The sequence below is a fragment of the Mytilus edulis genome, chromosome 4 (assembly GCF_963676685.1).
Source record: "Mytilus edulis chromosome 4, xbMytEdul2.2, whole genome shotgun sequence".
NCBI lineage: Eukaryota > Metazoa > Mollusca > Bivalvia > Mytilida > Mytilidae > Mytilus > Mytilus edulis.
Genome location: NC_092347.1, coordinates 41,601,038 through 41,612,849, shown reverse-complemented (window position 1 = coordinate 41,612,849; position 11,812 = coordinate 41,601,038). Strand labels below are relative to the sequence as shown.

The window sequence follows — 11,812 nt, the reverse complement described above, 5'->3', positions numbered from 1 at the left end:
AATTAACATCAGCACACCATGTAGTCCTAATTTGAAAAAAAAGTCAGAAGTCATACCATTACCTGTTCTGTTCAAAAATGAGCAATACTATCAAGATGTCGTAGGGATACTTGACTTCTATGAGAAATGTTTAAAAGATGCGCATGATAAAGCAGGAAAACAACTCCATAATCAGACATATCAGATAGGAGGAGACCAGCTGACACGAGAGAGATTCTCAGGAGCAAAGTCACTCAGAGCACACCATCTTAATCCTAGTGACAAATTCACCCACTTGAGTCCAATAACTTTTGAACTTTTCCACATGTTGATGTCCTACCTCAAAATGTCATTGAACCTCACATACAAACAAGAAAGTGGTCAGGATATTGGAACCTTGAAATCACTCCAAGATAGACTTTCCAGAAAAAATATTGGTGACAATGTGAATGATCACTATGAAGCAAATAAAGACTTTTTTATTTCTGTTACTGACATGTACATTGTGGAGTGTTTCTTGGAGTTTTTTGGTATGGAAGATAAATATTCAACGCCAACTAAACATGTGCCACCAACCTTTAACACAAATGATGAAATGAAGGAATGGTATTTCAGTACTGTGGAGATGATAGTCAAACAACATGTTTTCCTCCAAACTATTACCACAGGTGCAAAACAACAAATGCTGGAAGGTATATATATTTATATATATATATGTGTGTGTGAGCATGAAACATTAAATGAACTAAGTTCACTAACCATCATTATAAAATACTGATAAAAGCAACTGTTTGTCCAATACACTTGATGTGTACATTACAATTCACCTTGGTCAAATTAAACATATATACTGAATCCTTGATCAGACACACTGACATATAAAGCAGGTTTAGACAGGCAGCAAGGGTTATATAAATTGGGCGTAAGATTTTAATTTTTACTATAGATGTTTCAATTAACACTGATCAAACTATAAACTAACTTTCAGCATGAATAAGTAAGAAAACAGATTTGTTTTTTTTGATTAATTAATTATGACAGAATTCTAAACTTCAAAATCTGTTCTCATTGTGATTATATACATGAATAATTTAATTTTGGATGTAACGTGTCTTCTGATTGGCTGACGTTATTTTGTTATTAGCCCATAGACATAATTTAGTCATATGACCGTGACGTCATCAACGTTTTTTCATGGTTTTCTACGGTGTAAAATGGAATTTAGAATTAAATTATAAGAAATGACTGTAATATTTTTTCTGTCTATTCGAAATAACATATAAAATGTGGTGCACACTGTTAAATAACCCGCTACGCGCGTTATTCAGTGTGCAACAAAAGATGTGGGAATATATTCTGAGGGTCAAAACATAGTCATCAAATATGTCTAGTAGACTTGAATGTAACAGGAATCCAATGTTGTTTATTAATTTTGTTTAATGTATAGTTATCATAAAACAATACTTAAAATAAATATAGCTAGAATATTATATAGTGCATTTAATGCAGGTCAATAATTATCTCATGAAAACTTAAAATGCTTGTTTTCTACACTGAATAAAATGTTAAAGTACTTAAACTTAATACAAAAAAATTGACAATAAAAACTCTTATAAGATAATATAATCAGCAATCTGTCTTACAACCACAAATAATCATATCTGGAGCTGTGGACAGAAACCTGGTGTTTTTTAGTAATATTTTTGTTTCAAATTTTGTTCCCAGTACTATCTTCAAACCAATCTTTTCAAAAATATGAAAAGTAAAATTACACACTTACATGTATGTGCTCAGTTTTTAAATTTTAAAATGGGAAGATACAATAAACCCAAAATTCCAAGATAACTACGTTTTTCACTCAGTACAGACTGAAGAAGATTTATAAAAATCTTGTGATGAATATAAAGTGTTTAACGGTTCCAGATTATATTACAAAATATAAGGCACATTGTTTACCAATCTTATGGCTTAAATTTAAAAGATTCATGAAATAATCATTTTCTAAACTTTTAAATCCACAAAATATTACTGAATGTACATGTAATCATTTATTCAAATTTGTCAGAGATGCATTAGACATAGGAAACAATTCATAAAAGGAGGGTTACAATTGTATAACATGTGAAACATTGAAATTTTGTTTTGTATGATATCATACATGTATGACATTTAATGGAGAATACTTATGTTATATTACTTATCTAATCTGAATCTGAAAATTTGGAGTTATCTCCCATTGTTTTGACCAACTTTTTGTGAATGAAGTATTAGTGGTACATTTTATTTCTAACAGTCAAACATTTTAATTGAAAGGTGGCAAATTAGGTGTTCTTCAACTTAATTATTTGTTTACTTCTGAAAATCATAACAAGATAGGCCCATTTTCTTGTGTTTTTTTTTATAAAAATTTGTTTAAACAATGAAATAGCCCAGTCAATCCATTTTAACTTTCGACTATTAATATGCAGTTTTAAATTGTGTAGATTTAATTTAATTTTTGTACAATGAGTAAAATGTTACTCAAATAATGCTGCTTTAGGTGAACATAAGGAAATAAGCCCTGGATGTCCTCTTCACATTTAATGTCTTTGTAGTTCAAAACAATTTTGTCACACAAAGTTTGGGTCAATCCTGTCACAAGTTGTTGGTTTAACATGTTTATTTGATCATTTTCTGCATTGAAATAAGATTCTAGCATTTCCTTTAATTGTGTACAATCAGGTTCATCAGCACATTGACAATTATCTATGACGTCACACTTTTCCACTTCACTTACAAGACAATGATCACATTCACACTCTTTTTCACATACATCACAGCAGTTATGCTTAAGTATTGAATCTAAATCAACCTTTGTCTCAAAATACTGGCTTAGAAACTTTCTTCTGCATGTTTTTAGGAGGCAGAATTCTCTCACTTCTGGTTGTACAATTGTGTTGGTGGCAATATCACTCATATTGTAATGCATATATGCACTGCTTTGTCGACCATCTCTACCAGCTCTACCAATTTCTTGTAGATAACCTAAACGAGTAAACAATAATTGTTTTTGTTAAATCATTTCCTTTCATTTTTCAAATTTTTGGTTCTGACATTCATGAAAAAAACGAAACAATATTACATATTTCAAATCTTAGAACTGCAATTTTTTTCTAAGAACTAGGGGTTCAATTAGTCATAGTGAAATGTTTTTTTTTCTTCATTTTCTGTTAAAGTCTCATGTTTTTTTGCATGTTGGTGTATCAGCATATGAAAATGTGACCAACATACAGCATTGGCTTTTGATCTCAAGGTGAAAATATGGATTTTTGTATTGTAAATACTTGTGACCTATGACTTTTCATCTTTTTTTACAAAGTGTTATGATATTTGGAATATCACAAAAGGATGAAGTGTATGATTTTTAGGCGTCTATGTATATATATATATATATATATATAGTTACAATTATTGGCCTTTCACTTGTTGTAAAATATGAAAGTCTTTGTGAAAATTAATTAATATATGCATAATCCAGAACTTTTCTATTTAGATAAATTTATTTATATTTATAAATATGCAATTGTGTAATATATATGTATTAGACGGCAGTCAAATTTTTTAAGGTGCTTATGATCCAATTCTTGCAATTTAAATATTATAAACTGTTAACATAAATAGTTAGTTTTATGTTTCCATATGTAGATGGGAGATAACTACCCTTATATTTTATCAGTTGAGTCTGCTTTTTATGCAGCTCTGAACACCATGGTTCTGTTGGTATTAATAGACACAGTCTAAAGGGGAATAATCCTTACATATGATACTGATTGTCTCCCATATCAATTATGTATTCCGTGTTTTATAATGTTGTATTTTATTATATTATTATTTCATTGTTATCATATTGTATGAAATTTTGAAACCCTAATAACCTTTAGTGTAATACGTTATATAGCCTTAATACTTGCATTCCAAAGAACTTGGTGGTCCAATGTGGCAAACCCTTTCCACATCTGGGGCATCAGTGCCCATACCATAAGCTTGAGTGGCAAAAAGCAACTTTATGGATCCATGTGTGTCTGCCATGTTCTGTGCTATATTTTTTTTCATCTAGAATTATACAATTTATTTCAAATGCAAATGATTTATAATGATTTCATTTTTCTTTATACATGTAAAATACTGTTTCATTCAATTCGTTGTTTATTGTTTAATACTAATGAAATATGTTGAATAAAGTGGACATGGACATTAATGTTCTGTAACAATTAAACTGTTTTTTTTTGAATCCATGTACAAAGATGAATAAGGGTTCTGTCCATGGCCAAATATTAAAATTAAATCAAAGTCAAAAGCACTAAATGCATGAGCGTTATGAGTATATGACCGCATTAAGTTAAAATGAAAATTCATAATATAAGTAGTAACCAATGGATGTCACTGTCATAATTTGTTGGACAATATTAGTGATGGGCACATCTAATGATTGGTTTATTTTTCAACTCTTAAAAAAAATATTTCTGAAATATGCTTATTTCTTGTAAACCATATTATGAAATTAAAAGAAAAATCTTCTACCTTAAGAATGGAAGTATTATTTATTACAAAAATATGTACAAAAACATCAGACCAAAATGAAAATAGAAAAAATATTTGTACTCCTGTGGAGTCAGTATACCAGATTTGAATCCATTCCTTTTTTTGAAAGTTTGCCTGGAGTTTGCTTGTCTATGTTTGATTTCTTAGTAGATTATAAAAGGAATGCTTTATTAATATTTAAAATAACCTCATCTGTGCAAGGTGCATGGAACTGTGACACTGCTGAAAGTATTTCATCGGTATTGTCTTCCAGGCGGGCTGCCTGTGACACCATGTCATAGCCTACTCCACACCATTTCAGTTTTGAATAAACAATTGTTTTGGGAACATTTCAGATCTGACTACAAAGTTCCTCAATATATGGGTTTAACACATCTTGATATGAACCTTCTGCTGTTGTTTTACCTCCAGTGAGAGGTAAACGTTTTTGAACTATAAGTTTGATGTTTGGTCTATCAACTGGACCTGATAGGGAAAACACATCTTTCATACAAAGTTGTTGTTGTATCTCTTTCCTCATTTTCGGTGTTGCTGTTGCTGTAAGTGCTAGGATTTTTGCCTGTGGCAATATTGCACGTAATTTTGAAATGTTTCTGAAATCTGGACGAAAATCGTGTCCCCATTGAACCACACAATGAGCCTCGTCTACTACAATGTGTGACACATTTTCCCAACTCTTCTGCTTAAAAATGGTGCAAACTTCTTTTTTTAGAATTTGTTCAGGGTGGCCAAAAATGTACTCAAATTTACCATCCTTGAAATCTGCTGCCTCTGGTCCTGAAATATAAAAATTAAACCTTTTTGGTACATAAACACCATTTATTTTTAGACTTTGATTAATAATAAGATTAATATGTATTCACAGATTTAATGTAAAAATATTATTAACAGTTTAATTCTTTAGAAACAGATGCATGAATGTAAGGTAATGTATTGCCCACAGGATTCATTTGACATTGGTCTCATTTCATGTTTCTATTTCTATAACTAGCTGCAATCAATATTCTATATATGAAATGATTGTGAAGTGTACATGTATTTCCATCTTGGTTATCTGACATTAAAATTTTGGTTTATTTTATTTAGGGAATTTTATGACTGTAACATTTTTTCGGTCTATGAAGAAATGTTATAAAAAAAGGTGCTGCACACTGAATAACCTGTATATGTGTTATACTAAAGTGTGCACCACATTTTTTATTGTTATTTGTCCATAATTTTATTCTAATTTTGAAAAGGTTGATGACGTCACAGTCACATTTCAAAATTATGTCTACATGTATGAGCTGATAGACAAAACACTGTCAGCTAATCATAAGACTTGTTACATCCAAAATAAAATTTTGGTTTAATACTTGTAGTTAAATTTTTAATTTATGAATATCATTGCATAAAACATTTGGTTTGAAAAGCAGGAAAGACAGTTCAGCATGTGCAATTTTGTTTTAATAAATGATTGAAGACAAGTATTTTAACATGAAATATAAAATTAAACTTATCAATTTTTGGTTATATAAAGCAATAAGCACATCAACGGTTCCTGGTCCCCCAGATTATATCAAGAATCTGTATTATCTGCCATAATGGCAGGGGTATCATTGGGCACCACCCAACTCATTGTTGCCAGGTTAAATGTGTCATGCAACAGTACTTGAACTTATTATACATAAGATGTAGTAAGAGGTCCAATGAGGCAACTATCAATACAAGTCACTAGCCTATTTTAAAAAGTATTGCCGAAACATTTTTCTGCAAAGTGTAGCGAGGCTAAAAATAATAAACGAAGGAATCATGCTTTCTGAGTGTTTCCCAGACCCTGTCTTAATCTGAAAGCTTGAATGTGTTCTGTTTCAAAATTGTTTATATTTTGGACTCAAAGCAAAATGTATAGAATCTGTGTAAGACTTTAGTTTCTAGGGACAACATCTAAAGAAAAATATTTAGGATAAAGCAAAAATGTAATTCACATAGTTCAGCATGTGGCCACTGGGTTTTCCTTTTTTTTTTGTGTGTGTGACTGTTTCAGCTTGCATAATTTTAATCTTTTATACCTGTAAATTATTAAAAAAAAATTCAAATAAGTCAAGAGGGGCTGAATATCATTGATATAACTATGTCAAGTAAGTTTTTATAACACATTTCAATTACAATTTGATGTAGCTCCTATAAACTTGGATACAATTTTTAGTAGTTGAAAAGTTGTAATTTTATATTAGCTATATAATATAAAACTAAAAGGTATGCAAAAAAGAATCCAGGATCAGGTGTTTAGTGTTTGTAAGCTCATGATTATGGGATTGACCCTTTCAGGATAAAGGAATTCTTTTTTCAAAATTTCATGATTATGATTTGTTTTGATTTTGGACTTCAGGATTTCATGTTTTTTAAGTCCAGGATTTGGGGATCACAACCCCTCCTACCCCCCCCCCCCCTTTTCCCTTCAATGCAGACATTTCAATTGTATCTAATTAATATTTATTCTTTTTTAAATAAAAGATATGGGAATTTTTTGCAGATTTATTTTTTAAAAAGATGAATATTATAAATAATCTGGTGCCCTCTCAAAGTATCAAACTATGAATAGCATTTATGAAATGGCTTAAAAGACCTGCTGAGTTATTTATTTTCAATAGTAAAACATTGCAAGTCAGATTAGTTTTTACAAATTACCACAGAACAAACCATTTATTTTTGTGATTATCAAGGCAGCCCCATGTTAGGGGAGGGGGATTCTGCCAACATGTTTAACTCAACACATTATATATGTATTTGCCTGTCCCAAGTCAGGAGCCTGTAATTCAGTGGTTGTCGTTTATGTTTGTGTTACATATTAGATTTTCATTCATTTTTTTATACAAATAATGTAAGGCCGTTAGTTTTCTTGTTTTGAATAATTTTACATTGTCATATAGGGGCCTTTTATAGGTGACTATGCAGTATGGGCTTTGCTCATTGTTGAAGGCTGTATGGTGACCTATAGTTGTTAATGTCTGTGTCATTTTGGTCTCTTTTGGATAGTTGTCTCATTGGCAATCAATTACCACATCTTCTTTTTTAGTTATTTATTTCACCCCCCACCATGAAATGGTTGTTCCCTTACACAACATATTTTCTGTTGAAGAACAAATAAATATACATTTATAAATATAATTTGTTCTTCCTTTAACATGTTTAATATTCTGCAAAACTGGAACACAATTTAAATATAATATCATTTATTTATATCTATTGGTATTTATAACAATAATATCAAACATATATCTGTATGAATATTTTTGGTGTCTCTGTTTATCTGTTTCATACTTGAGTTTCCCTAAAATTAAAAAGTGTCTCAATGACACTGCAGTCAAGAATGGAATGAATGAATATTACAAATACCTTCAAGACTATTTATTAGCGCTGAATTAACATTAACAGCCTTTCTACCCAGCTTTCTTGTCTGCTCTTCAATAATGGCATTTAAGGGGCTGATTATTATGCATTTGGTGTTATTCATTTTTCCAAGCATTTCAAAAATTAATGACTTCCCATAGCCAGTGGGTAGCATGATCAACGCATCACTTTTCATTGCACCTTGAATACTTTGCAATTGCAAAGGTTTCAAGTAGGTTAAATTAACGTTTCGCGTACAGTTGATCTTAGTTAAGGCAATTTTATGTATCAAGACATTCTTAAGTTTTTCTTTAAAATCTTTCACATCGTCTGCTGCCATATTGTTTATTGTTGTCATTTACAAATGCATGCCGGGAGAAAACACCGGCTTTCCTATTTTGATGACGTCAATATTTTTAAATTTAGAACAACCTCGATTTCAAATAAAAAGATGGCGTTATACCCTACCTGTCTTGATATATGAAATATGTAATATGCACATTGATCTAGACAGGCGAACCAGTCTATGAAATATGTAATATGCACATTGATCTAGACAGGCGAACCAGTCTACTGACAGCATGTATCGCCATTACTTCAGACTAAAGGCTAGCGATTTCATTGGTTGATTAAAAGAATAAAGTATTTTACCTTAATTTTTGTGGAAACTGTTATAGAAATGTTTTATTTTATGATTACTGTTAGAAAATGTAAAAGTTTATATTTTAATAATTTTGTATTCTTTGTCGTTTCAACTTGATAAAGAATGGAGCTTTTTGATTGGCTATCAGTGCCAGATGAGGCACTTAAGGGTAGATCCATCTTCTTCTGGTATTAATTCTTTTTCCGTCCACGTTGGGACAACCTCAAGTCGAAAACAATTTTTTTCTTTCTATTTTAGCATTACATATAGTGGCAGCTGAGGGTGAAACAAACAATTTTTTTTTCTCAGAATCAAAAACAAATTATTTTTTTCTCCAAAAACTGGAAACAAACTTTTTTTTCCAAAAAAAACCATAACCCCCCCCCCCCCCCCCCCCCCCCAGAAAATCAAATGGTTGCTGCCTTACTTCATGTTTGTTGTCTTTTTTTATTTTATTCTTATGAATTATACTCCAATCACCTTAATATAAGCAGAGACATATATGTGTATTTATGTCTCTGATATAAGTGGCTAGTCTCATTTAAATTTTGTATTTATTTTTATTTTCAGATTCTGTTCTGCTAACTGCAAGAATTTGAACCCTACAAATGTACCATTCACTAACCAAGGAGTTGTTACATGTACATGTATTCATGTCTGAATTTGATACATATTTGCAAGTCATCTCAAGTATTCTGCTAGAATTACTTATAGAACTAAACTGAAACTCCAAGCTGTGACAAAAACTTTTTATACTACAAATGTACATGTATGATGCAAAATTTCACTGGCAGTAGTTTATTACAGATGAAAGATGTGATACAAACATAATAGTAAAGAATGAGTTGGTATTAAGTTTATTCATCGAGTGGATTTATATGCATGTACAAGTGTATTATTCAGTGTAATAAAAGCGACAACCAGATGCAGTTTGTACACTAAATATGTAATACGTTATAACTGTTTACCACAAAACATGTATAACAGTGCGGGCGGAAAGTAGCGTTATACACCATCAATCAATCAACATTATACATAGATGCATTATATATACAATGTATATACCTTTTTTATTCACCTGAAGTTAGAAAATTGAATTACATTCTAGAGAAAATGTGCATTAAAAATTATCCTTGTGGTTTCTACTATAGAGCAAATGTGCAATAAAATGATCCTTGTGGTTTCTACTAGAGCAAATGTGCATTAAAAATGATCCTTGTGGTTTCTATAGCAAACGTGCAGTAAAAATGATCCTTGCTTATTTTAACTTGCTATGCTAAATAAAACTACAGAAAATGTAATCCGGGTATAATTTTCAGTTTCATTTTTCACCTGTAATTCAACCCAAACTCTAATTGAAAAACCCTTTGTTCTTGATTACCTTTGATCTCATCTATCCAACTTTTTTTTTAACCTGTACTATCTATAATTTTAAAAAGTTGGATACATGAGAATGAACCACAAAAATACCCAGGACTTTTTCACAGTGACTTTCATTAATCTTTTGGCCATTAATGGTACATTTAATGTGTCATTACACATCACAGACAGTTTTTGTTTTGAACCTATACACATAGTCTTAGTTTTTGACACATTTACTATCATTTTGTTTTCATCAACCCATTGACAAATATTTTCTAATACAACATTGAGTGTCTGACTTTTATACCTTTTGTCTTTTCCAATTACAGAAATAGTTCTATCATCAGCAAAAAGATTAAGATTATGATTAGGATTACTCAAAGGCAAATCATTAATAAATATTAAGAATAATATAGGACCTAAAACGGACCCTTGAGGTACACCTGCTTTTAATGTAGATACATCTGAAAAAGTATTTGAAATTGATACGACTTGATGTCTATCAGCTAAATACGAAGTAAACCAATGAATTGAATTATAAGAACATTTATATTTTTGTAATTTTTGAAGGAGCAGTTTGTGATTTAGAAGATCAAAAGCTTTACACAGATCTAAAAATACTGCCCCTACTAAATTTCCTTCATCAACGGCTTTTCACCATTTATCTAACAAAGAAGTCATAGCAGTTTGTAAGGAATGGTTTGCACGAAAGCCTGATTGCATGAAATACAATAGATTATATTTGTTTAAAAAAGTCATCAAATGAGTTTTTACGTGTCGCTCAAGGATCTTAGATAGTAATGGTACATTGTAAAATTGCAATAGGTCTGTAGTTGAAAACATAATTTTTTGAACCTTTATTTTTAAAAACTGGTAGAACTTTAGCCAGTTTGAATAACGATGGGTATACTGATTTTCTGATGCTTAAATTAAAAATGTGGCATAATGGAACTGAAATTAGGTGTGATGACATTTTTAAAAACTTTGCACTGATATTATCAAGACCTGTTGCTTTTTTCTCATCAAGTGTGATTAATTGATGGAGAACAAATTTATTAGTTATTTGTGGTATGGTAAAAAAGACATTTACTGGTACCCCTCTGAAATGGTCATTGCGGCACATATCGATTATACTCCTCTATCCATAAGCTTTAATTTGGTGTGTATTTTTTTCCTTAATTAGGAGCTGACGGGCTGCAGCAGTCCATTCCATTATTCAAAATAAGTTATTTCTCAATGTTCACGCGTATTTCGATATTTAAGTCCTTCGTTACTCCTGTAACATACGTTGCGGAACATATTGACTATATACCTTTTGTTCCTCTCTTAATAAGCTTTCGATCGAGGTATAATACATATCTGTAATTAGGGGCTGAAGGGTCCTGCCAGTCCATTTCATTATTCAAATTATCCATTTCATTATTCAAAATTGACTATTTATTTATTTGCACGCGTAATTCGATATTTATGTCCTTCGTTACTCCTGTAATATCCGTTGCGGAACATATTGACTGTATACCTTTTGTTCCTCTCTTGATAAGCTTTCGATTGAGGTATAATATATATATCCGTAATTAGGGGCTGAACGGTCCTACCAGTCCATTCCATTATTCAAAATATCCATAATTGGCTTTTTCCTCATTTTTACGCGTATATTACGCAGGATATAGCTATATAGTGTCACAGTCAATTTTTTTTTATATTTATTTCACTATTCAGCGCTTCAAGTTGAATAATGAAACATAAACTATTTCATTATTCATTATTCATTTGTTTAATATTGAATAGTGAATAGTGAACTATAAATAATGGACGTACTTCAGCGCGGTATTCCGGAGAAGGGATATAATGATAAACCTTAATTCGTAGAGTTCG

At 30.9% G+C, this 11,812-nt stretch overlaps 1 protein-coding gene across 1 annotated transcript; it reads right to left on the bottom strand.

The window, feature by feature from the left end:
• Window positions 1-4,891: 4,891 nt before the first annotated feature.
• Window positions 4,892-8,272, bottom strand: LOC139521383 (ATP-dependent DNA helicase Q1-like). The gene is made up of 2 exons (XM_071314860.1): window positions 7,939-8,272; window positions 4,892-5,337 (listed from the first exon to the last, which is right to left on the bottom strand). The coding sequence occupies exons 1-2, from the start codon at window positions 8,270-8,272 to the stop codon at window positions 4,892-4,894; spliced, it is 780 nt and encodes a 259-aa protein (XP_071170961.1).
• Window positions 8,273-11,812: the final 3,540 nt, after the last annotated feature.

Bases quoted from the DNA above. Each gene is read 5' to 3' on its own strand.
- LOC139521383 (XM_071314860.1), bottom strand. From the start codon at position 8,272: ATGGCAGCAGACGATGTGAAAGATTTTAAAGAAAAACTTAAGAATGTC. The intron at 5,338-7,938 runs GTATTTGTAATA...TTTATATTTCAG, and splicing joins GCTAATAAATAGTCTTGAAG to GACCAGAGGCAGCAGATTTC.